Raw genomic sequence first — 27623 nt, forward strand, 5'->3', positions numbered from 1 at the left:
TGACATGTAGTAAATACTAGCTATTTTTATTATATTCATTATCATCATCATTGCAAAAGGAGGTGGTCACAGGTTAGTATGCTGGAAGAACTTTGACAAAATTTGAGAATAAAATTTTTTTTTCTTAATCCAAACATTTCATTTGACTTACACATTCACTTCATTTCCTCACTGTACGATGTGGTTGAGTACTTTTTCCTCTGAAGGCACTCTGCAAAGAGTCCCTTCCCATCACCCAACTCTAGTTCATACCCATATTGGAGAGCATATTTTTCTTTTATAAAAACATTGATTTCATCAAACACATGGATTTTGGGAAAAGTGTCGAGTTTTGCTCAGGAAGCCCCTGTCGTGGCTTCTGTTCCCTGGAGAAGAAGCGTCCATGACATCATCAAGGACTTCTGAGAGAGAGTTCTCTTTGGAGTGGATGTGTGGTGGGGAAACAGAAATACACTGATTTTCCTTTGTTTTAGTGGGTGAAAATAACATGGTTACATTGACGCCTGCATTAAAGCTTTCAGAAGCTCAATGTCTTACAATGAACACATTATACACCTTGAAATATTTGAATGCTTATGAGAAATGATCAAGACATGAACACATAACTTCCTACGTTTGCCCATTGGACATTCATTTATTTATTCGTGAATTTCAACATTTGTCACTTGACCTCACAGTATTGACTGATTTGCCTTGGTTATCACCTCTGTCACATCTCCACAGGCAAACAGTGTCTGAAGTGCTTGTTTTCACAGAACACATGTATGTATATTTTCTCATCCTTATTTAAAGGTTATTTTTATTGGTTTTTCCATTGTGAATGGGACACGCTGTGAAGTATGCATGAAAGTAAACTTCTTGACTGAACATCCAGGATTTCGTGACTCTGTCCCGTGTGATGGTTCTGTTTTATATTCTTCTATTGCACTCAGAGGGAGGCCAAGAAACTCATTTTGTACCATACTTCTTAGGCCAGGAACAGTCAAACTATTTTTTTCTAGTGGCCTTTCCCCTAGTGGACAGCGAGTTGAAGCCTTTGGGAGTTAAAGTTACTTCCCAGGACACAAGTCCAACCCTTCCTCCCACAGCCATTTAAAATAGGTTAAAAATAACCCCCACTTAACGTTTTGTGGCAGGCTATGACAACTTTATAAAAATTGTATGTTTACTTTTCTCCTCTTTTTCGTGTATTAAAGCACTGCTTATCACAGATTCCCGGAGATAGAAATTTATTGCCAAGCTCTGAAAGAAAGTCTTGTTCCTCAGGGCATGTAGCAAAGCACAGATGATTTTGAACGTTTGCGGCATCATTGACTTCCACATGGGAGTGAGCTGTTCAGCCTGTGGGAGTAGTGGTGGTTTATCAAAGGGATTCTACCTTCTTGAGCTGAGCGAGTCAGTCCAAGGACACTATTCATGTCTTTATTCTTCACTTGGACCTTCAACAGCTATTCGTTGAGTGCTCTCTGTAGGTGAGCTGCTGTTTTAGGCCTTGGGGATCCATCTGGTGGTGAATAAGACAAGCTCCCTAGTTCTATGGTACTTACACTGTAGGAAAGACTTAGGCAAACAAAAAAAAATTGCAATATATATATAAAATCACTGTAAGCCAAGACCTTGGAAAATCTTCCACTTTTAGATTTATTTGCCAAATCCTGTTGCCGTTCTCTTGTAAACCTTAACAGTTCCTTCTCACCCTCCTCAGCATGCAAACCAATGTCCTAGGATCCTCCTGGAACACCCGACAGATGATTGGGTATTTGTGTTCATTGTAAATTCATTACACTAAGTCTAGCTAACATCTGTCTTATTTTTTAACATGAGCTAGTGCTCCCTGGTTGCCTAGTGGTTAGGGTTCAGTGCTCTCATATTTATGCCAGTATTTTATTAAAAGTATTTCGCAAGAAAATAGAAATATGGCTTCCAATAAAAATATTATACCTGGGCTTAATACCAAGTTCACAGATTTTAGTTTTGCAAGGAAAATCAGGCTTTAAAAAGTGAAGCAACGTTGTAACCAAAACTTTAATCCCAGGGATTTTCACAAAACACTGCAAATGACTGCATGAAAACTGGTCTGCCAGAAACTGGCAGGACATGGTGTGTTGAATAGTCTCAACTTTTCAAATAAAGAATTTCATGAAGAGCTATGTAATTACATGTGTGCTTGTGCTCACTCATGTCTATCAGTTTGCGACCCCATAGATAACCTGCCATCTGTTCATGGAATTTTCCAGCAAGAATACCTGTGAGAATACAAGTGAGTTGCTAGTTTCCACTCCAGCAGATCTTCCTGACCCAGGGATTGAACCTGTGTCTTCTGCATTGCAGGCTGAGTCTTTACCACTGAGCCACCTGAGAAGCCTGTAACTACATATAGCAGTTGCATAAAGAGCTTATGACCTAAAGCAAAGTGACCTAAAGTTTCTTGAAACCTGTCAGATTCTATACCACCTGGGTAACGTCTTTTCAGTGTGAAGACTGTTGGATTTAAAAAAGAAAACCTCTAATCAAGTTGTAGAGTGCAGCTTTTATTTTTACCTGCTGACTTGTGTTCACAGCAGCTTTTAAAAACTGCTTGTTTCAACCATAGCTGCATCCTATACCCCAGCTATGGGGAAGACAGTCAAAAGTCTTAGTTCCATGGAGTTTCATTTTAGTCTTCACTTTTGCAGGGAGAGCTCTTTCTTTGTTTTTTTTTTCATTTGTCCTTATTCCTCATTTCTTGTACTTGCAACATCTTCCAACATTGAGAATTCCTTGCCTTCTTGACTGAAAATTCGAATTCAGTAATAGAGCATTCTTGGTTGATCATATCTGATTCTATCCCTCACATACTTTGTCTTTACCATGGTGCTGTTATTTTTTAGTCACTAGACATATTTTAGCACACGTGTGTGCTAAGCATTAGGGTACAAAGATGAAAAAAAAAAATACTACCCGTCCTTAAGGAACCTCATGCTGAAGGCTGCTGTGTTGCTCTGATATCACCGAGATGTGCATTGTTTCAGGAAGCCAGGGACTGTATCTTTATCCTTTCCACATTTCTAGTGCGAGTGTGGGTCTGCATGGTTCATGGTGTTGCAGGGAAGGTTAGAAATAAAAGAACCTCCTTGAGAACACACGTTCTCAGAAACAGAGTTGGTCAGTGATAATAGCATGTAATAAGGCAGTGTAGAATAAATGGGAAATAAATATTTAATAGTAAAGACCAGTGGTGTCACAGCAGTTTGGAGGAAAGTGGGTGATCTCTGTGGTCTGGAATGGCCAAGGAGAGGCAGGATTCAGGAGGCGGGGCACGGGTAGCAGGCTGGAGGGGACAGACCGTGCTGGGTGCGTGGTGTCCTCAAGCTCTTGGAGACCTCAGAGCTCCCTGTCACGGGGAAGTCATGTAGCCTTAGAAGAGGTCTTCGCATCTTTGTGTCTGCACAACATCCTGCTGTATGCTCATTTCCCAGAATGCGAATGAGGGGCTCCCAAGGGCTGACCCGTAAGACGAGAAGGGGGAAAATATGGTGCCGATTATGGAGTCTGTCCCTGGGGGTTGCAGCCCAGGGGTGAGGCATGGGAATGTGTAAATGAGCTGGAACCTGGCCTTGCCCGGCCGACCAAGGGCTCTCTGCCTTGGTCCTCTGGCGCCGAATCTTGCCAGGAGATGGCGGGAGGGGCCGGGGTGTATACGACTTGGTTCTCTCTGCCCGGCTGTCTCTCCGCTCTTTGGACCAGGAGTAAGTTCCATTTGGCCCAAGTTGCCCTTGGAAAAATGTTTTCCCATAGTTCCCAAAGAACTATGTAAGTAGACGGCTTAGACCTTTGCTAGCGCTGCCTTTGTCAAAAACACATCAACTTCAGAAGCATTTTGGAAATCTTTTTTAGAGAAAAATCATGAAAAGAAGCCTTTGCTTTCTATTGCTTCCTGACTAGGTCTTATTCTCCCAAGTACTATCTTAGTTTTCAAAATCACTAATGTGTTAAGGCCAACTATCTTCAATAGGTTACTCCATAAGCTTATTCTTTGAGTCACAGAGGGCCCAGCATCTGTTCTTCATTTATTTTCCTCTTAACTCTTCTTTCTTCCTCTTTTTTTCTTTTCTTTTTTTTATTTCTTATTTAGGCTTGTTGAAAATGGTATTTTTGGTTGAGGTTATTTTAAGGTGGTGTTGAAATAAATCCCGAGTCCATCCTCTTGTTCAACAGTGCATGTTCTTTTAAGCCTACACATCCAGGGTCATCCTACCAAAATAAATTATATGGGCTCTGTGCAGATCTCTCAAGTGCCTGGCTTTATTTATGAGTTTGGCTGCTGGCATAGCATTTATAGTTTCTCTTGAGCAAAAAATGGGCTCACTTTTCTTTTCTCTGTCTTTTCCAAGAATTGCTAGCAGTCTCATTTCTTAAGTAGCTATGGGTCTGTGTCACTAACTATTTTAGTTTTATTATCTCCCCTCAGGGAATTTTTAAAATTTAGTTGCATGTCCATCAAATCAACTGTTGTAACAATCGTATAGGTAGATGGAACCCAACATCCTGCCCATTTATAGGCATTCAGGGCTATCCGAAATTGCCAAGATATTTCCTTCACCTTGACCTAAGCTGGATGAAAACATACTTTTCTTTTTTTAATTAAAATTTTAAAAATTAAAAAAAAATTTTAGGCTGTGCCCCCATGGCTTGCAGGATCTTAGTCCCCTGACTAGGGATTGAATCCAGGCCATGGTAGTGAAACCACTGCATCCTAACCCCTAGACCACCAGAGGAGTTCCCAAAACATCCTTTTCTATATAGGAAATAGACTGACTTTTTTTCTTCTTTTAATAGCAAATTTTGCACAACTTACGTCTTTTCAAAATATAGCCTTATTTATTGGAATTATTTGATGATTTGTAGGTGGCTTAAAAAATCTGCATGTGTGTCAAGTACCCTATTTCTTGTGTGAATAAAGGTCTTACATTTTTCCAGCAAATTGAGGAAATCTGTAGATTCTTCATTTTGAAAGTTGACACATTAAACATCCTTCTAACATGCATATGATTCGGCATCTTTATATTCAGTGTCCTTCTGTGCAGCTAGCATAACAGAATATTCTGGATAAACCCATTCATTCTTTTCACTCTTACTTTTGAAAATGAGATCAAGATTACTGGGATGAACTTCACTACCCATATCTACCCGTGGGCCTGTCTAAAGGCCTTGGATTTTGAGTCTGTTTGAAATTGGGTTTTAGTCTTTCCGAATCTGAACCCTTCTGCTTCAGTAACCTGCCTGAAACTGACTCTGTCCAGGGAGACGTTGGTGCTTGAGGAGGTAAGATTGAAGAGGCGGGCTCCACAGTCTAGGAGATGCTGACGGAGGTAGAAGCATGGGGATTTTGTTCCCAAGTGCGGATTCTGGTAGCTCAGGATCTCTTTGGAGAAGAGTCAGTGGCACCTGTTATATGATACTGGAGGTGGCTTGGGGCATTAAAAAAGGAGCCTGCTGAAAAGATAAGCTGGGGCCAGTCTGTGGAAGGCCCTAATTTGTCACACTGGGAACTGGGGAAGCTTTAAATAGGGAGTGATGCGCAGAGGCGTGAGAAAGATGACAGGCTGGGAGATAGCGTGCGGCAGCCGCGCTCCGGTCTCTGGCTGTTCCCCATGCATTCTCCCAGGCTCACCGAGGGCCCGGCCAGCTCTGCGGACCGTCCCTGTGTTTTGTGACTCAAGTCCAGCCACTCACCTGTCATTCTGGTGACCACTCTGACTGGCTTAAGGAGAAGCCTGGAGACTTGGGCTGCGGGGGAAGCGTGCAGTGAGCTTGGGCTTCTGAGCCCAGAGCCAGCAGAGAGGGAGGGGGCCCTGCTGAGAGATGTGGGGTGGGGGGTGCTGGGGGCTCTGCAGCCCTGGCCAGCCTGATGGGTATGGATCAATGCTTCCGTAAAAATCCCTTTTGGCTGAAGCCATATGAAGTTGAGATTTCTGTCTCTTGCTCTATAGAAAGTCCTGGCAGACAGAGGTGGAATCAGATAATCTGTGGGCAGTGTTGCTAATTAAGAGCCTCTGGATAACTCATTGGTCTGGGTCCCTGGCACAGACTAGATACTCAACAAATTAATAACATGAATTAATAAATTAATGAAATTAACAGGGCTTCAACTGATGGGTGGCAGCCCGTTTCATGGATTTTTAACAAAGGCCTTACTTTGTATTTTATCTTGACTGTATTGATGTTTTAGCAAATAACTTGGCTTCATAGCAGGAGACATTTTTAAGAGACTTAATTTTTCAGACAGCCTGAAAATAAGATTATTTTCACGCATTCTGAATATGTGTCTCCCACCAGCATCTCAGTGTTATGTCAAGGATATTTTATAAGTTTTATGAAGGGCAGAACATCTAAGTATTTCTTCTGGTTACATGCCATGTATTTTCTTGGATTGGACTTTGTGATTTTTGCCTTTCCCTCAGTTCTTCTCCAATATCTGACCTCTGAATAAAATGGTCCTGGGAAAAGACTTTCATTGGTTTTATAGTTTTAAATAGATTAAATCAGACTTTTGGGAGAAGGTTTGGTGTTTCTGATTTTTCTATCAAACAGCTGGATTAGAAAACTCCTGAAGCTTTGTGACTACCCCCTTTTATGTATTCAAGCAACTTTATATAACTTAGGAGAAATGTGTATCTCTTAAGTTTTTCAATTAAAAAATTTTTTGCAAGCAAGTTTATTATGCAACACTTTACCATGTGATTTTTCCAGTTTTATTGAGATATAATTGACACAGAACATTGTATTAGTTTAAGGCCTGTAGTATAATGATTTGATAGATATATATATATTACAGAAGACTTCCTAGGCAGCTCAGTGGTAAAGAATCTGCCTGCCAATGCATGAGACACAAGAGACACGGATGATCCCTGGGTTGCAAAGATCCTTTGCAGAAGGAAATAACAACCCACTCCAATGTTCTTGCCTGGAAAATTCCATGGACAGAGAAGCCTGACTGGCTACAGTCCATGGGGTTGCAAAGAGTCAGACACAACTGAGCACACATACACACACATATATATTACAAAATGATTACCATAGTGTTCATTAACACTCATCATCTCAAAAGAGTTAATTTATTTCTTGTGATGAGAACTTTTAAGATCTGTTCTCTTAGCAACTTTCAAATATACAATATTGAAAGTACTTCTTTTTAAATGAGAGAAATCAAATACTTTCCCCCTCCTTATAAGAGATTATAACAATTCCAAATAGTCTGCAGACTTTTGTGTCTCTTTACTTTTTCTTTTTCTGTGTCAAAATGTTTTGCAACTACCACTGAGTAGCCCATCTTTCTTGCTCTGTTATCACTGCTGTTAAAAGGGAGAATGGGATCACAGACACAAGGTGAGCATTCAGTGGGAGCGAGAATGAAATCTCTAAGTCTCTGTTATGGGTTTGTTTGCCAGTAGTTACTGTTCGTTCCTAACTATAGCGATGGATGCTTCTTCTCTTTCTTTCCCACGCATGCAGTTCCTCACTGGTGGAATCATTCAGGATTGAACCCAGGAGCTCTGGGTTCAAGCTTTAACCATCCTACTTAGCACCACAAGGATACCTACCATCATTGAAACCTTTCTAGAGTTAACACGTGGTTGGTGAGCAGAAGTGCAACTTGACTCCTGACGTGATTCTCCTGCTTTTGCAGGAGGTCTTGACACCTTCTGATGTGAAAGATGCCAGTATTCCTGTCATGACTCTGGCCGGCTGGTTCTGGGACCCCCTGGGAGCCAGGCTCTCCAGGCTGCCTTGATACCATGTGGGATGCATCCCTCCAGGCCAGTGAAATGGACAGACAGGGGGTTAACAGGGCCATTGTAATGTGAAGCTCTACACTGAATGATCATTGCTTTAGCTTTGGTCAGAACTTTTTACTTGTTCGCTGTATCAATGCTCTCATGGCAAATGGAGGCTGGGCCATTGAGCCATTAATTTACAATGTTAGGCCTGGACTGAAACAGTAAAGTGTGGGAGAGACCTAGGGAAGCGGATGTGGGAGTCAGACACTTCTGGTCTGAAATCTGTCTCTCCCACTTTCTAGCTGCAAGGCCTTGGGCAGTGGATTCACAGGCTACACTGGGATCACCACTTCTCCCTTTCAGCCAGGGTTAGGAACACTGTGCGGAGAACACTTAGTACATACCTGACACTCAGCAGCTGTTCACGAAACGGTTGTCAGTGCTTCTGTTCTCATTCTCCTTTCTTCTTCTGCCCCTGCTGCTCAAGGGAGGGGTTGAGGGGGACCTTCCTCAATTGTGCTTCTTTCTTGACCTTCAGCATTTCTGGAAACAGTCCTGGATCATCCGGTTGTGAGTCTCAGCAGTTTGTGAGTGAGGGGTGGTATCTGCCTGAAGCCAGAATAGCCTCCGCACCCAAGACTGTGAATGCCCAGGGCGGGCTCCATCCTTGGGGGCTTCTGTCCCAGCCATGGGACCCTTGCCACCCTCTCCTAATTCCGGTGTAAAAGAGCATACAGTGGGATGGACCTGTAGAGGCTATGGGGCACTTTATTTTAAATTTTTAAAAAATTTTAGTTGGAGGGTAATTGCTTTACAATGTCGTATTCTTTCTGCTGTACAACAGCATGAATCAGCTACATGGATACATATACCCCCTCCGTCTCGAGCCTCCCTCCCACATCCCCCCAGCCCACTCCTCTCAGTCATCAGAGCACCGAGCTGAGCTCCCTGTGTGATCCAGCAGCTCCCGACTGGCTGTCTATGGTGGTGTGTCTATGGTAGTGCTGCCCTGTCAATCCGTCCCACCCTCTCCTTCAGCCATGGGGCACTTTAAACAGCAGTATTGAGGCACATTTTTATGTCACACATCCCCACATTTTGTGGCTCACATGACATGTTGTGCTCCAAAAGAAGAGCGTTTTAGAAAACATGGATTCCATGCGCCCTTCTAGGTTCTCATCATTGCAGTGGTCTTGAGTTTGGTTTCTGCATAAGCACTGAGCCATGTCCTGGCCAGCAGAGTGGGAAGTTGATGGATGGGTTTCAAGAAGCCAGGTTGGTCTATGTGCTGTGTAGCTCGAGTATCACCATGAAAGATTGTTTAAAAAAAAAATTCGATGGCTAGATAGATTGCAAAATATCATGTTTCAAAAATCAGGTTGGCATTCTAATGTAAACATACTTTTTACAGAATTGTTTCATTTTTATCTGAAAGAATTTTATGAGCACTAAGATCATGTATCATACTTAAAATAAAAAAAAAAAAGATGTATTTGTTCACGCAAGGCAACCAGGAGACTTTCTTTTAAACACTGTAGCAAGAGACTTCATGAATTCAAACAACACTTAATTATCAAAGGTAGAAGTCACCCGGGAAGACTTACCAAGTACTCGGGGGTCTCAGGCAGCTGTGTCCAGACTCCAAAGACTTTAGGAGGAAAGAGGAGAAGACATCAGGTCTGATGGGAGCCTGGAGATGAGAACAGCGGGGTGTGGCCGGTGGCCCCACCCCTGGGCTAACGGGGAGGATGCTCATCTCTCTCCTCTGGGCCTCAAACACTCGGCTTCAGTGTAGCCTCTGGTCCAGTTTCAGAGACTATTGTGGCATCTGTCATGGCTGAGGCTGGTGCTTCCCTTCTGGGGCAATCTCAAGAGTTTTATTGGCCAGCCACAGTCCTGAGGGGCTGAATTTCTTGGGATGTAATACTGAGTCATTATCGTGTGAATCCAACCATCTCATCCTCTGTCATCCCCTTCTCCTCCTGCCCTCAGTCTTTTCCAGCATCAGGGTCTCTTCCAATGAGTCAGTTCTTGGTTGGATGGCATCACCGACTCCACGGACATGAGTTTGAGCAAACCCTGGGAGATGGTGAAGGACAGGGAAGCCTGGCGTGCTGCACATGGGGTCACAAAGAGTCAGACACGACTGAGAGACTTAACACCCGCAACCTCGTGTGTGTTTGCACAGCTGCTGTTTCGTGCGCTTTCTAGCATCTCTCTGCAGCACCTCAGACAGAGTTAAGAGAGCAGCCTGAGTGGGGAAAGGCATTAAACAGCCGTAGGTCCTTCGCAGGAGTCAGAACCCAGAGGGAGCCGCTCAGCCGCCTAAGCCCAGCGGAGCCCTTTCAGAACCAAAACCAGAGCCCAGGCCTCCACGACTTCCAAATACTTCACTTTCCACATTGCCGGAGTTAGAAAATGTCATGATACCAAATTTAGCACGACAAAGTATTTCTCTAGTTGCTTTTCTTAGATTAGAACATAAACTTGTCTTCGGTTTTGGCTGCTGCAGACGCGTTGGTTTCTCCCGGGTCGGCAGCGTCTGGATCTCTTCCCCCCAGTGACTGGCAGAGGCCCTCAGCCTGCTTTATACGGTATTGAGCACTGGGGCTTTGGCCCAAGCCAGACCTGCGGCCGGTGCCTTTCGTTTTCCTTGGTTTCAACAAAAGGTAGCCCTGCTCTGCACTTCAGACTCCCTGGCCTCTAGGGAAGTCTTCCTTTCTCAGATAGAGATGATTCTAGAAGCTCAAAATGTTCAGTAGTCGAGTATTTGACCTATAGGTTAGAAAGTAAGGACTTCCATTTAGATTGAAATTATTAGGTGGTGTGATGGAGCTTGGTTGAGGAGAGGCTCTGTCTGCCCGTGATTGATGGGGAAGGACCAGCGGTGCTGTGGTGGGACCTGGTGTTCTCACTGAGGTTTTTCAGCCTTCGCCTAGAAAAGCTGATGAAACCATTCCCCCTGCCCCCATCTAAATCCAACAGGGCAGGGATGGGAATGAAAAGGCTGTTAAACTGGGGCACAGCCTTTTCCGTTGAGGCGGTAAGAGTCTTCAGCACAAAGACTCCATCCTATTCAGTCTCTGTTCTTCTTTCCAGAACCTAACACCATCCCACACAAAGGCATTCTGTTGAGTGGAATCGGATGTTTGCTGTTCTTTCTTTTGGTTGTGAGAACCCTAAACATCTGCCTATGCCAACATTTGGGTTCCCGTATCCCATTTTCAGCCTTCCTTTGGGTTTATCTCGAAGAGGATGAGGTGGTTGGATGGCATCACTGACTCAGTGGACATGCGTTTGAGCAAACTCTAGGAGATAGTGAAGGACAGAGAAGCCTAGTGTACTGCAGTCCATGGAGTCACAAAGGTTCGGACACGACTTAGTGACTGAACCAGCCACACCACAAAGGAGAAGGTTCTGGTGGTGGTTTGTGAATATAGCTTTGCAGTATCATTTTGTCTTAAGGTGTTCTATTTTCAAATACCAATTTCAAGCAGAAAGTTACTTAAAATAATTGTTAGCCGATTATCCTAAACATATTAATATTGAGTGGTCAGGCTCCCCTCTCTGGCTACTGCCCGCACTTCCATAAAGAGTTGAGTCTCCACTTTCTCAGCTCTGGTGCATTCACTCCTGCAGACATTGCGTGATGTCTTCTGATCCCAGGGCTCCCACCACCCCTCCTGCATCTTCTGTGTTGCTGAATCCAGTGGGCAGTTTCCAGTTCTGGCTTTACTTGATCTGGCGGCAGCATTCCACATATACACTCTCTGTCTCAAACCATTCCCTCTGCACACTCCCCCCCAGTGGCATGCCCTCCGATTTTCCTCCTCACTGGCCGTTCCTCCCTGGTTCGCTTCTCCAATTCCCCCTCTTCCATCAGACCTTTCACTCTTGCATGTCCTCACATCTTCTCACTCTACACGCTCTCCTGAGGTAACCTTTCAGTCCCGTGGTTTCAAATATCATTTGTACGCCAGTGACCGAAAACTAAACTGCATTTCAGCAAATCTAAGGCACACGTGATGTCAGAGGCACCGAGATTTTATGTAAAGGAAAAAAAAAATGCTGCCAATGAAATGCCACAGTGTCTTCTTACCATATTAATCTTAAGATGCATTCCGCTTTCAGAAATGTCAGAATGTGAAAAATGTACACCCAATAGTACACCCAATAATGATGTAATGGGATATATCACATTGATATACTGATATAATGTGATATTACATAATGATGTAATATCTTTTGTGTAGATGAACTGCCATTTGCAGAGCACAGCTACCTAGTGTATCTTGAGCATGATGTTCCCAGGAATGTGCAAATGAATGGTGATAACTTTGTCTTAAGGAAAGCTGGTAGTTTCTTAAAGGTCATCATTTCTCCAAGTATGAAAGAGGCCTTTTTACCATACAGTTTACTTATATGCATAGAGGAGGTAGACTTGAGCCACTGGGTCTTCATGATGGCATCAGCACAATTGAGGTATATATTTCACTTGGTCTAGAATTGACCGACTCTAGCATCATGGTCAAGACTCTTCTGGCTGTCTTAGTGTAAACCATGCAGTGATCCCTGAGCAGTGCTGTCCGTCTTCACAGAATTTCTCAGGCAACGGAATTTTAATTTTTATTACTCATTTCTTCTTATTACATCATTGGGAAATCATGCTGATGGTGTTTCCCTCATCTTTTTTTTTTTTTTTTATTTCCTCCCTCTACTTCAGAATTACTTTTGACAGCTGTGAGACCTGTGAGAACGATGGCTATATCTTGAAATGTAATTTTCCTGCAGCAGCATCCAAAATTAACAAAAAGACATGGAAAAATCTCATTGAGTGTTCTAATCTACCACCATCTGTGAACCTTGTTCTGTTCCACTGAGAGTTTTCTAAAAATAATTTAAGTGGTATATCTTTACTTCTATAGGGAGAATAATTCATACTAGATGCTTTGACTTTAAAATATTATCTTATGGTCAGTATGGTTACCCTAATAAAGTTTTGCTTCATGAGTTCTAAGTGCAGAGAAAATTACTTATGTTCCATTTTTTGATATTGTTAATTGGTATAACACCCTCTGATTTGTTGTTTGTTTTAGTTGCTCAGTCCGGTCTTTTGACTCTTTTGAGATCCCATGGACTGTAGCCCACTAGGCTCCTCTGTCCATGAGATTTCCCAGGCAAGAATACTGGAGTGGGTTGCCATTTCCTTCTCCAGGGATCTTCCCAGTCCAGGGATCCAACCCATGTCTCCTGCACTGGCAGGCGGATTCTTTACCTCTGAGCCACCAGGAAAGCTCATGTCACCCCTGGACCTCTGGTTCATTTAGCGAGGCACATATCAGTGAGCAGCTGAGGTTTTTCCCCCATGGATGTGTGCTACTATATCTCCTTGCTCTTCTCCTCCCACTGTCTCTTCCATGATATCTTTCTCATAGGCAGTTCAAAGTAGAATATTTAAGGACAAAAGTTTAAATACCATAATCCAATCACTTGGGAATTGAAAAATATTCTCTTTAAAAACTCTTGGGTCACAATCAAAAAATGGGCCAAAGAACAAAACAGACATTTCTCCAAAGAAGACATACAGATGGCTAACAAACACATGAAAAGATGCTCCACATCACTCATCATCAGAGAAATGCAAATCAAAACCACAATGAGGTACCATTACACGCCTGTCAGGATGGCTGCTATCCAAAAGTCTACAAGCAATAAATGCTGGAGAGGGTGTGGAGAAAAGGGAACCCTCTTACACTGTTGGTGGGAATGCAAACTAGTACAGCCACTATGGAAAACAGTGTGGAGATTTCTTAAAAAACTGGAAATAGAACTGCCATATGACCCAGCAATCCCACTTCTGGGCATACACACTGAGGAATCCAGATCTGAAAGAGACACGTGCACCCCAATGTTCATCGCAGCACTGTTTATAATAGCCAGGACATGGAAGCAACCTAGATGCCCATCAGCAGATGAATGGATAAGGAAGCTGTGGTACATGTACACCATGGAATATTACTCAGCCGTTAAAAAGAATTCATTTGAATCAGTTCTAATGAGATGGATGAAACTGGAGCCCATTATACAGAGTGAAGTAAGCCAGAAAGATAAAGATCATTACAGCATACTAACACATATATATGGGATTTAGAAAGATGGTAGCGATAACCCTATATGCAAAACAGAAAAAGAGACACAGAAGTACAGAACAGACTTTTGAACTCTGGGGGAGAACGTGAGGGTGGCATGTTTTGAAAGAACAGCATGTATATTATCTATGGTGAAACAGACCACCAACCCAGATGGGATGCATGAGTCAAGTGCTCGGGCCTGGTGCACTGGGAGGACCCTGAGGAGTCGGGTGGAGAGGGAGGTGGGAGGGGGGATCGGGATGGGGAATACGTGTAATTCTATGGCTGATTCATGTCAATGTATGACAAAACCCACTGAAATGTTGTGAAGTGATTGGCCTCCAACTAATAAAAAATAATATTTAAAAAAAAATAAAAATAAAAAAATAAAAACTCTTGGGTCAGAGAAGAAATAAAGACTATAGTTATAAACTACCTATTTGATACTATTACAAACAAAACCCATAAGATGCTTGCCAAAGATTTGCTTGAAGGAAAATGACTGGACTTGAGGCTTGTTATTAACCAAAAAGAATGAAAATTAATGAGCTTATCAAATCTGAGGATTTAAAAATGAACAAAGGAGAACCATATAATATACTCAAAAAAGCATGTTAAAACATTTATTAGCAAACACAAGCATAAATGAATGATTGGAAAAGAGAAAACTTAACTTCATAAATCCAAGACCTGTTAACTTCATAAATCCAAGACTTGGAAGAAAAACTTTGCATATCTAATTACAAAAATGTAAGAACCTAGTTTACAATATTAGGAATCGGAAAAAGGTTGAAGAGAGAGGGATTTGCCCATAGACAAGAATGAAAAGATTATAAGAAATTGAAAATTAGCAGTAAGAAGATAATTTGAAAAAAATAGATGTCAAAATGAGATTTAGTAAAAAAAAAAAAAAAATGTAGAAAACATTGAGTGGGTCTATAACTGAATAAAAAATTGGAAGAATTATTAAATAATTCTTTCTGTATAAAGAAGTGCCTGTATTTGTTTCAAATACTAAACAATTTGTATGTTGAAAGCTTCCTAATGTAATCATAATTGATTTCACCTGATAAAAGTGGCACAAATAGGCTAATGTAGACCAATGTTTCTTAAAAGCATAGATGCAAAAAACCAAAAAGGAAATTATAGCAGATAAAATATAAGGAATATTAAAACATTAATACATGAATTCCAAGTTGGCCGTATACCAAGAATCCAAGACTTAAGGGTTAAGAAAATCCATTACTATTATTGATAGCATCAGACTAAACAAAGCAAATATTCCTCCAAGGCATTGATGTTCATTTCTAAATTTTAAAAATCAGCATTCATTAAACTAGGAACAGGTCACTTCCATGATGTGCTATTTTTTTAAAAAAAATCAACATCAAATTCAATGGTGAAATATAGGAAGTGTTTTCATTAAAAACAGGTGTGCACATGAAAAGATGTTAGCATCATTAACCACTAGGGAAATGCAAGTAAAAAATCACAAAATACCATCTTATACCTACTCAGATGGCTATGATCAAAAAAGATTGTAACAAGTGTTGGCAAAGACATGGAGAAGTCAGAACCCTCATGGAGTGGTGGTGGGACTGTAAAGTGTTACAGTCACTTTGTATTTGGAAAATAGTCTGGGAATTCTGCAAAAGGTTAAATAAAGAGTTACCATATGACCTGGCACAATTCCATTCCTAGGTATATATACACCCAAGAAAAATGAAAACTTGTCCTCATAAAAACTTGTATGTGAAAAAAAACTTGTGTAAGAATGTTCATAGCGGCATTATTAATGATAACCAAAACGTAGAAACAACCCTAATGTCCATCAGCTGACAAATAAAATGTGGTATATACATGTAATGGAACATGTGTGGGGCAGTAAAAATAAATGAAGTACTGACATATTCTACAAATGGATGAACTTTGATTGAAACATGGATTGAAAACATGATGCTAAGTGAAATGAACCAGTCACGGAGTACAGCATACTGATTTGAGAGGTGAGGATTGAGCCAGTGTCTGTTTGTAGATGGTTAATCCTTGGCAGTAGTAAGTAGCGTTGCTCAGCCCTGCCGTCATCGCTGGAATGTTCTCCGGGTGTTTGAGGTGGCTGCCTTACTGGGGTTGTCGTTGCCCTGTAGGTTTTCACTTGCCCTGTAGACACTCTCGTCATTTCCTGTATGTTTCATATTGGAATGATCCTGTTGCACGTATTCTTGAAATTGCCCTATCTTTCAGAGGTGTATGCTTGGTAAAAATTGTTTGCAGAAGTCTTATCTGACAGTTTGAACTGTAGTTCAGGGGTAAGAATTCTATTTAGTAGAAAGATTTTATTATAGATACTAGCATCTTCATTTGGTAAATTTTCTTGGGGAGCGTACAGAACATTCCTGTGATACCTCTTGCTACTGTATATATGTTTGTATTCCTGCTGGTTTATATGGGAGCAGACAATCTTGGGGCCACTTCCACAACAGAGAAATGCATGGGAAAATACACTGTTTTCTTTTTAATAGAATGCAATTCATATATAGTTAACATGTAAACAAAGAACTTTCATGTGTTACTTCCTGCCTTAAATGAGAATTATATAATTAAAGTAAAAACATTGATCTCTTTAAAACTCAGGGTATTCTTAAAAAATAGGGTGTGTGAATCTTTTGTGGTATGTTTAAGGTTGCATTTAAGGAGTTGGTGAATGTGTATCTTTTGATATACAGACCTTTGTGAGATCTAATTATCTTAAGGGGGCAAGTTTTTGTCTTTTGTTTTCGGAAGGATCTTATTCAAAGTCATATTTGGATTAAGCACGAGATTACCTGCTGACTATTTTTTGTGACCAGCTCTTTTGCTTTACGATAACCCTGTCAAACTGATCTCCCTAGGTTGAAAACGTCCGCTTGGTAGATCGAATATCTTCTAAAAAAGCAGCCCTCGGTACTTTGTATTTGACTGCCACTCACGTCATATTTGTGGAAACTGCACCTGACGCAAGGAAAGAAACATGGGTATGCAGTCCTTATTTTTGGCTTTTTGTGTTTTCCATTGTTGGAAGTAACAAGTTTTGATTCTGTTTTGTCTGTTCTCAAGGTGAGGAGGGTGGAACTTCTCGGGGTTGGGTGTTCAGAGCACTCTTTTTGGAATGTGAGCACTGCCTTTTTTTGGTAAAGGGTCATGTCCACTTGATCTCTTTACTCACTTTAAATACTGATGATTTGAACATCATGAAAGAGAGACAGAGGAATAGCCAGAGGTGTAAGTGCTTCGTGCATAGCTGACAAGTAGAGATTCAATAATGTCACTGTACCAGATAGAGCGTTTACACAGTGATTTGCAATCTGCTTCCTTCGTAGCATCCTGTGGTGCAGGCCATGTACTCATTATGTAGTCTACAATTTTCTCATAATTTAAAAAAAAGAAAGTCTAGGGAAGAGTCCTATTACCAGGTGTTTCTGCTACATAATAATGAGACCGTTAGAAGGTCCTTATTTTAAGAGAGCTGCCCAACCACGGCATTAGGCCCAGAACCAGAATCTGTGGATGGTAGATTCTGCCTTTTCTGTAGACTTGATCTTTGCAGCAGAAGGTGGCCTGCCCTACTTAGTGGAGAGGAATTTAAAGAATGAAGCGTTGCCACTGAGGACTGAGCAGAGACCCTCCTGAAAGCCAGAGCACTTCAGCATGGTTTCCTTTTAAATAAATCTCTTCTGCAGCCTGCCTGACCACCAACAGCTTAGAAAACAACCATCTCAAGTTGCTGTTGAACTCGAGCATTCCATGTGGAATTAAGGAGCATGGTGGCACCTCCCAGCGGAACCGTCTCTAACTTTTGTTGATTGCAAGGTTTATTTTACTAACTTCTCATGACCTTATTTAATTTTAGCTACCCAGTGCATTTCAACCTTTGACGACCTAAATGTTCCCTTACCTGGAGCTGTGCAGAATTCTAGGCTGAAGGGTTTGCTTCGTATAATGAGCTTGACTATCAGAAAGCTTGGCACTGAAAAATAAAATGATGAATTCAGACAGCTGGTTCTTACCCCCAAACATACCAGTTCTTGTCAACTGAGTGCAAGCCAGCTGAAGGTCAAGGGTGTTTCTACTCTCTATGTGTGGCTGAGAGACTGTTACCAAATCACAAGGCTTTGTGCCCAATGCACAGTGAGTCCCATCAGTAGTAAAACACTAGCTTTTGGAACAGAGAAAGGTTTATTACAGGTTTATACAAGGAGACGGGTGGCTCCTGCCCTAAGAACTCCAAAGTTACTGAAAGCTTTCAGCAAGCCCTTTTAAAAGCAAAAGGTGAGGGTTGGGTGTGGTTAGTTGTTGCAGACTTCTTGGGGTCAGATCCTTTGCTCTTGAGGTCAGGTCATGGTCAGGTAACCATGTTCCTATAAATCTCTACCAAATGAATGTTATTCTCCATCCTGACAAGAAAGGGCAAGGTCCCAGGGCACAACTCTCACCCTCCAAGGTCCCATTCCTGGCTAAGAGAAGGCCAGAGCTCAGCTGGCAGCTCCATCAGGGCCAGGTTCCCACACCCTGCCCAGCTGTCCTCCCTAAGGGAGCCAGGCACCTAATCCAGCTGCCCCTCGGTCTCCTCCAGCCGCCCGAATGGGGGGAGACCAGGTTTCACCGACTATGACCCAGACAGACGGCCACTGGTAGTGGGTCACAGAGACAGGGATGGGGGAGAGGTTCGCCGCTCCTCAAGGCCTGGGCCATGGCTAGTGCAGGGCCTTAGTCAGAGCTCTGGAGCCCCGCAGGACATCGTCCCCAGCCTGTTCCCTGGGCCCCCCGGCTCAGCCACTGGCTCAAGGCTGGGTGAGCTGGAGGGCCTCCAGGAGAAGGCCTGACGCTGCCTCTTAACTCACTCTCCACCTGACGACCACCTCACCACCAACCCTTGAGCTGAGTCCCTTCCTCCTGGGTCCCTCACTGTCAGTTACCAGTGGGCAGGGCCCTCTGCAGCACTGACCAATAGCTGAGCAGGACCACTTGTTGACAACCGACCAATGGCTGAGCCAGACCTGTTGCCTAGTAACAGGATGCGGGAATAATAAGGCCCAGCAATGGCTGCCTGCTAAGAGCTGTGCTGCCTCTGCTCTGTTACAAGACCTGTTGCTTTCTGTCCTCTGTACCTGTTATCTGTGCTTAGTTTACCCACATTAACTTCTGGCGGTAGATTCTCCACAGTCAGATCGCCACCATCGAGAAACAGGCAACGACAGCTACCGGGTGCCCTCTACTGATTCGCTGCAAGAACTTTCAGCTCTTACAGCTCGTCATCCCGCAGGAAAGGGACTGCCACGACGTGTACATCTCTCTCATCCGCCTCGCGAGGCCAGGTAGGGCAGAGCGGCCTGGCATTCAGCGTGGACTCATGCTTAAGAAAGTCACAGGTCGTTTTGAAGAAATGTCGATAATGCTTCTTAATTATAGTGCTTTAGAGATTATACGTTAACCCAGCCTTCAGATGGGGGCTTCCTTGGTGGCTCAGATGGTGAAGAATCCACCTGCCAATGCAGGAGGTGTGGGTTCAATCCCTGGGTCAGGAAGATGTCCTGGAGAAGGAAATGGCAACCCACTTTAGTATTCTTGCTTGGGAAATCCCATGGACAGAGGAGCCTGGCGGGCAACAGTCCGTGTGGTCCCAAAAGAGTTGGACACGACTGTGTGACTAAGCAACATCAAGCCTTCAGATGAGGCCAAGAAATCTGACTGATATAGTTTCTGTCTTTGGGGGCCTCTGTCTGAGTTACTTACTGTGTGAACCTCTTTCATTATTCATAGTATTTATCTTGGAGGGAGGTTATAGTTGCGCTTTACTTTTGGGATGAAATCATCTCGAAGTGTGGTAATTGAGCCACCTTGATTGAAGCCTCCGACAAAACCCACAAATTGTTTTGTGTCGAAAACACATCAATGGTCTAGTGCAGTTTTACCTATGTGGGAGCTTTTAAGTTTTGGTTTCTGTTGCTTTTTGATCCTAATATGTTTTTCCCAAGGTTGGCATCAGTGACTGTTCTAGGCATGTATATGTTGATTCTCCTACACAAAACCTTCTTAGATTTTGTAGGAAGAATGGCTGATTTGAAAGATGTATGCTTTCAGTTACTGTCTGGTAGTGTATCCCTCATCTTAGGGTCTTCAGACTTACAGCTTTTTATGCTATAAACCTAAGACATTTACAGCTTACTATGCTATAAATGTAAGAAACTCTATACAAGTGTTTCTTGTATGTGTGGCTTGTATGAACCCTGGGGTTCTTTTGCTAAGCGTCTTGGAAGTGTACAGTGAAAAGAGATCATTTGTATAAACAGTACCATCCACAGTAGTGTTCACCCAGAAGTCATTAATAAGGGAAATAGGATGTGTGCTTACAGTTATTTTGTTGTTGTTGTTCAATCACTAAGAGTTGTGTCTGATTCTTTGCAACCCTATAAACTACAGCTTGCCATGCTTCCCTGTCCTTCACTGTCTCCTGGAGTTTGCTTGCATTCATGTTCATTGAGTCAGTGATGCCATCCAACCATCTCACCCTCTGTCGCCCTTTCTCCTCCTGCCCTCAGTCTTTCCCAGCATCAGGGCCTTTCCCAATGAATTGGTTCTTTGCATCAGGTGACCAAAGTATTGAAGCTTCAGCATCAGTCCTTCCAATGAATATTCAGTTACTTTACTGAGTAGATACTTTACTAAATGCTTTTTGGTTCGGGGCAAAAAGTTTGATTGTAAACTCTTCAAAGCATTTGGTTGGGTCCTCAGATTCTTATGATACAAAGGGACCACATTGTCTGTTGAGAGCCAGGAGCTGAAGTTATGTGATGGGAGGGTTGCCAGGGAGCTGTCAGAATCTGATCACTTAGACTTGACTTCGCTTCCCTTTCAAGTCAGCCCACTGAGGCTTTTTTATCTCTCTGTGTTGAAAAGAACTGCACAGTTAGCCAGAAAAGCAGTTGAACTTTTTGGAGGGCGCACTATAATTGGAACAGAAGTTCTGGGAAGATGTACGTTAGGCTGTGTGTGGCAGGGAATGCGAGGGGGATTGTGCGCCAGCAGTTTCTGTGTCACTGATTAATGGATGTCCTGGATAATACATGTGCCCTGGCCGGATTAACGGGATTTAGGAATAGCCCAGAGAACTGGGAAAGGCCTGAGTGGAAGAGTCCATCACGGTGGTGATGAGAGCCCTGGCCTCAGATAACAGCGAGCTCCCAGATTTACATTGTGAGGGTCCCCAGGGAGGAAACCCGCTGTGTTTCCCCTCCTTTTAAAAATATACACTTTTTCTTAAAGATGTAGTTTTGGGAGGTCGGTATTAGCCAGAGGCCAAAGAAGGAGACTATAGTAATTAATTGAATTAAAGCCATTAGCTTGGAAGATTTTTTTTAAAAAAGCCACAGCATTGTGAAACATCGGAATTAGAAATGCCAGTTTATGTAAAACATGGTTCTTTAATGTGTGGAAAGAGGAACTAGAACCCAGGCAGCTTCACAGTTTAACGCTAAAGGCAAGGCTAAAATTAGGACATATTATAGCCCGACCTTGGGAGTAGGGATTTGAATCTGGGTGGAGGTGGGGAAAAGTGGAAGTGTTTCCCCTGGAGGTGGGGTGGCTTCTCAGGACACCCCAGTACCTTTCACAAATTACACCTTTGCTCTCCTTGAGGTATGTCAGAAGAGGGCTCTGGGTGTGTGTGGGGGGATGGATGTATGTGAGTGTGTGGATGTGTGTGTGTGGTGGGAAAATGACTTTGAGTTCCAGCAGCACAGTGTTGATCTCCAGGGTTATTGTGGTTAGTCATCAATACAAAGCTCATATTTTCAGCTCTCCTTATGGAAACAGCTAACTCCAAGGTCCTATAGAGGAGACTTTTTCTTTTTTAAACAAAAGAAGAAACGTTTGGGAGTCCATTTAAGTCAAGGCCTATGAAGAGATAGTTTCAAAGCCCTTGCAGTTTCTGGGATAAGAATAAATCAAATGACTAAAAAATTTGTCGAGATTTTATTGCTTTGTCTTTTATGTGAATTCAGCTTGGTAAGGATTTGGTTATGGATTATGAAAGATCCCAGCAAAATATACTGTAGCCAAATCCAGAGAACTCTTTAATTCTTCTTAAAGGAATAAGTAAAAATTGGGCTGTAGCCCAAGTAAGGAAATGAATTGCCTTGGTAGATCTGATGTACTAATAAGGTTATGCATTTTTCTGATTAGAGACCCCTGTTTCTCAGAGGGTTTCATTTCTCCCACATCCTTTCTTTTCTCCTCCCTCTCATTAGCTTCCTGCTGTTTATTTTTGTATCTATCATCTTTCTCTCTTGTAGTATTTGTGGGCCTTTTTAAATATTTAAACCATTTTTGGGGTCTGTTTTCCCATTTTATAATAGCATTTTCTTTCCTGCTCATCTGAGTCTCTAATTCTTCTGCATATTTTCTGTGGTTTTTAGCATCTCAGGATTGACATAGTCTCCTTAGCTTACTTTGACTTTTTGCAGTTCTTATCAGAGTCCGTGCCACTTAAGCAGTTTTTACAGTAACAATTTTCTTTTTATTGATGATATTAATCTCTGGGTCCAGTAGCCCTTTTCTACTAAGTGTCAGTTTCCTGGTGTTTAATTTGAGTACCTGTCTGTTGAAAACAGACAAGAAAGTTCTTGTTATTTTTATTTTAACATGTGCAAAACCCAATAATAACTGTTACCTTCTCACTCTTCTTTAAATTGTTTTTCAATGACATTTATTTTAAGTTGCCTGAATTAAAGTAGAGCATGAAGAGCAATTTAACTTTCATTACTTTGGGTTCTAAAACTCTACATATCAGAGAATGTGTTCATGCTAAGTCTCTTCAGTCATGTCCAACTCATTGTGACCCCATGGACTGTAGCCTACCAGGATCCTCTGTTCATGGGGATTCTCCAGGCAAGAATGCTGGGGTAGTTTTCCATGCCCTCCTCCAGGGGATCTTCCTGACCCAGGGGTCGAACCCATGTCTCCTGCATTGCAGATGGGTGCTTTACCTGAGCCACGGGGGAGGCCCATATAAGAGAATCAGTTCAGTTCAGTTCAGTTCAGTCACTCAGTCGTGTCTGATTCTTTGCAGCCCCATGGACTGCAGCATGCCAGTCCTCCCTGTCCATCACCAACTCTCGGAGTTTACTCAAACTCATGTCCATTGAGTTGGTGATGCCATCCAACCATCTCATCCTCTGTCATCCCCTTCTCTGTCCACCTTCAATCTTTCTCAGCATCAGGGTCTTTTCCAATGAGTCAGCTCTTCGCATCAGGTGGCCAAAGTATTGGAGTTTCAGCTTCAACATCAGTCCTTCCAGTGAATACTCAGGACTGATTTCCTTTAGGATGGACTGGTTGGATCTTCTTGCAGTCCAAGGGACTCTCAAGAGCCTTCTCCAACACCACAGTTCAAAAACATCGCTTTTTCGGTGCTGAGCTTTCTTTATAGTCCAACTCTCACATCCATACATGACCACTGGAAAAACCATAGCCTTGAATGGGTACGTGTATATGTATGGCTGAGTCCCTTTGCTGTCTACCTGAAACTGTTACAATATTGTTACTTGGCTATGCTCCATACAAAATAAAAAATTTTAGTAAAGTAAAACCCCACACACCTGTCCTTCTGATGACTCCTGGTGAATTTTCTGTTTCCTTCCTCATCTTGCCTTACTTAACTGACTTTGTGCTTAGTTGCTCGGTCATATCTGACTCTCTGCAGCCACGTGGACCTTAGCCCGCCACGCTCCTCTGTCCATGGAATTCTCCAGGCAAGAATACTGGAGCCGGTTGCCATTTCCTACTCCAGGCGATCTTCCCAATCCAGGGATTGAACCCATGACTCTTGCATCTTGATTATTAAACATTCTGCTATGTATTTTTCAGGAGATGGAGGTGAGGAGAACAAAACATTGTATTTTAGAAATGTTCAGTAAACCTTGAATCGGTGTTAGTGGTGCATTTTACGTTCTCAGAGTAGGCAGTTTGTAGCTGAAGGCTTCTACTGGGTGGCCTCTGGGTAAGAAGCTTGCCCACATTAACAAAACTGAGCTTTGGCTGACAAAAATGGGGGTTTCTCTGCCCTTGTGAAGAATTTTACATAAATTGGGTCAAAGGTATAGTCGATCACCCTTTTCCTTAAAAATAATTGAAAGAGAAAATTTTGTTATTTTAATGGCAACCCATTCTGATGGCTCCCCATTCAAGAGTAATCTTAATATTGGTTACAAAGTATTCTTGCATGAATTTATATGCGGTTTCCTTGTCTCTTCCTAATGACAGCAGGAATGATCCTGGACACAGAAAATCATCAGTAGTCTTAGAGTGGTTTTTTGCCTCTACCTTTAAACCTATGTGTAGGCATTTAACCAAGGGAACTTAACTTCTGTCATTTCCCCATCTTCCTTAGCACTCCTTTCACTGAGGGAATGGAGGCTTTCTCAAGAGATTCTTTTGGCTTCTTAAACAAATTGCATTTGTGGTTAACATTATGATATCAGAAGCTTGAGTCATGAAAATGGTACTTAGAGATGGAAAACATATGTCGGGGTCAGGCTAACTATTCCCAGAACTGGATGTCAATATTATATGCTGTCTGCTCAATTTGCTAAGATGGCAAGAAACCGTTTTTACTGGAAGTGTCTACATTGTGTATGTGTGTGTGTGTGCATGTATGTGTACATGTGCATCTTCTTCTTTGTTGAAACTGTATGCTCAATTTTCAAATTTGAAATACAATATCAAGAGACACTAAAATACAATATAGCTTATCTCACTGATAAACCCTAGTTCTCTTGCTTCTTTTTTTTTTTTTTGCAAGAAAGCGTACCTGCCTAATGCTAAAGTCTAGTACTTAAAGTATGACCCTTATCTTATCATGCTTGTGTCGTTGCTGTTCAGTCGCTCTGTCACGTCTGATTCTTTGCCACCCCATGGACTGCAGCACACCAGGCCTCCCTGTCCATCACCAACTCCCGGAGTTTACCCAAACTCATGTCATCGAGTCGGTGATGCCATCCAACCATCTCATCCTCTATTGCCCCCTTCCCCTCCTGCCTTCAATCTTTCCCGGCATCAGGGTCTTTTCCAGTGAGTCAGTCTGGTGGTCATACCTACTCACCTACGTGAGTCATTCCAATAGCAATCAAAAGAAGCTGGAGACAGTCTTGACCTTAGGCCGCCTGTGTGTTACTGTGGCCTTTTGCTGGTTCTACTTTGTACTGTTGGACTTACAGACGCATGTTTAGGAGCATTCAGTTGTTCAGGCTGAATTCCACTGACAGATGAAGGACTAAAAATGATCTAAGTACACTGTAAGGAGAAACAGTTCTACTGGAGAAACGAAAAGGAAGTTTAGGGGGATGGTTGGAAAGAAACTATACAAAAGTGGCCCGCGTGGGGGGAAGGGAGAAGGGGCTGCCTCGGAGGGGCAGCAGGCGTGGTGGGGAAGAGCACGCTATATAGCGGACTCCAGCCTGCTCGCTGTGTGACCCTGGGGTCACTGCCGAACCTCCCTGCGTCTCAGGTTTCTCATCTCTGCAAGGAGACCTGTGATGATGCCTACTAGATGCCCGTCGGTATGTTTCATCAGAAGAGAATCTGGAATGAAACAAGGGTTCACTGACTATCAGCCACGGTTTATTATCACCAAAAGTGCTTCGAGTTGCACGGTCTAGAAGGTAACCGCTAGCCACATGGGGCTATCGACGGCTTGAGATGTGGTTGGTCTGAACTCAGATGCGCTGTTCAGTGTGAAACACACACAGAATTTCAAAGACAGTACAACACAATGTGTAAAATATTAATAGGTACTGTATTCCATATATGTTGAATGATGCCTTGGATATACTGGGCTAAATAAAATATATTGCAAAGATTAATTTCACTTTCTTTTTAACAATTTTCGTGTGACTACAAGGACATCTTACATGACAGATGTGGTTTACACTGTATTTCTGTTGGACAGTACTGATTTAGTTGCCTCCCTCGATGTGGCAAGGCCAGAGCAAGAGAACCAAAATCCTCGATCTTGCTGGGAATGGCTGTCAGGCCTGGGCCTTGCAAGCATAAAAGGTGATGCCTAAATTCAGAGATGGTTTGGCAGACCTGAAAGAAGTCTGTCATCACACATCCTTCAACTTACCACTCATGGACAGGGTGCCATGCACTATGAATGGATCTCTTTTAATGAATCCTGGAAATACTGAGAACAGTACAGTTATGACATTTATGTAGTTGTTGAAAGTTCAAGTGTTTTCACTGCAAATATTTAAATATATTCCAGTTTTTTCAACTGTTTTGTCATTTCTTTTTTGACTTTTTTAGGCTGTTTGAGCTTTAGAACATGGCAATGGCCTGGCCTCTCTGTAACCCTGAGAAGCCATCCCAAACTTGAGCTTACCATACATAAACAGATTGAGTTCTGGTTGTCTTAAGGAATATGTATGTCCTTAAAAAAAATTTGATTTACAATATTTGTAATTTGTAATCACTATATTTGATTTACAATATTGTGTTAGTTTCAGATGTATGACAAAGTGATTCAGTTATACCTATATGTTCTTTTTCAGATTCTTTTCCATTGTAGGCTATCATAAGATATTGAATATAGTTCTCTGTGCTATACAGTAACTCCTTTTTTATTTTATATATAGTGGTGCATATCTGTTAATCCCCCATTTCCAATTCCCCCATCCCTTTCCTTTTTGTAACCATAGCTTTGTTTTCTATGTCTGTGATTGTTTCTATTTTGTAAATATGTTAATTTGTACTATTTTTTAGAATCCACGTAAAAGTGATGTCATATAACGTGTGTCTCTCTCTGCTTGACTTAGTGTGATAATCTCTAGGTCCATCTATGTCACTGCAAATGGCAATATTTCATTTTTTATGGCTGAATAATCTATATATATGTGTGGGGGAGTGTATGTATGTGTGTGTGTATGTATATTTTTATATAACATAGTCTATATCCATTCATCTGTTGATGGACACTTAGGTTACTTCCATGTCTTAAATATTGAAAGTACACATATGTTCTTAATTCATTTTTAAGCCATATATTTTATGTGGTCTGAAAATATATTAGTTTTCAAAAGAAACTAAAAAAAAAGAAAACCCCACAAAATGGGGAAGATCACACTCCTGAAAGAAAAGAAGTTCTTTTAAAGTTTCGTTGGGTTGTCCTGAGGTCTTGTCATTGTTGGGAGGAGGTGGGTGGTCCCACCATAGAGATGGGGTCCCGAGGGAGGGTCCCGAGGGTGAGCAGCTGTTGTGGCCTCTCTAGCCCGGACAGAACGTACTTGGCGGGATTTGGTTGTGGCTTTGACTTGGCTTGATTTGATTTGATTCTCCCTTATTTTTTGCAGTGAAATACGAGGAGCTATACTGCTTTTCATTCAACCCCAAGCTGGATAGAGAAGAAAGGGAGCAAGGCTGGATGCTGATCGATCTCAGCGAAGAATACAAGCGAATGGGCCTCCCTAATAATTACTGGCAGCTCAGCGACGTGAATAGAGAGTACAGGGTGAGTGGAGGCGTTTGGTGAAATGAGGGCTTAGTTGCTTAGTCACGTCCAACTCTTTGCGACCCTTTGGACTGTGGCCCGCTAGACTCCCCTGCCCGTGGGGTTTTTCAGGCAAGAATACTGGAGTGGGTTTGCCATTTCCTTTTCCAGGGGATCTTCCCAACCCAGGGATTGAACTCGCATCTCCTG

General features: G+C 42.3%; 1 protein-coding gene across 2 annotated transcripts in view; it reads left to right on the forward strand.

Moving 5' to 3' along the window:
• MTMR7 (myotubularin related protein 7) overlaps positions 1-27623 on the forward strand; it is a 98855-nt gene that overhangs the window by 18092 nt on the left and 53140 nt on the right. For both annotated transcript variants that reach the window (XM_065901554.1, XM_065901555.1), the window contains exons 2-4: positions 16783-16905; positions 19083-19245; positions 27277-27434. In XM_065901554.1, coding sequence (XP_065757626.1) covers positions 16783-16905; positions 19083-19245; positions 27277-27434 — 444 coding nt within the window. The remainder of the gene's footprint in view (positions 1-16782; positions 16906-19082; positions 19246-27276; positions 27435-27623) is intronic.

This window comes from Muntiacus reevesi, chromosome 10, assembly GCF_963930625.1.
Source record: "Muntiacus reevesi chromosome 10, mMunRee1.1, whole genome shotgun sequence".
Lineage (NCBI taxonomy): Eukaryota > Metazoa > Chordata > Mammalia > Artiodactyla > Cervidae > Muntiacus > Muntiacus reevesi.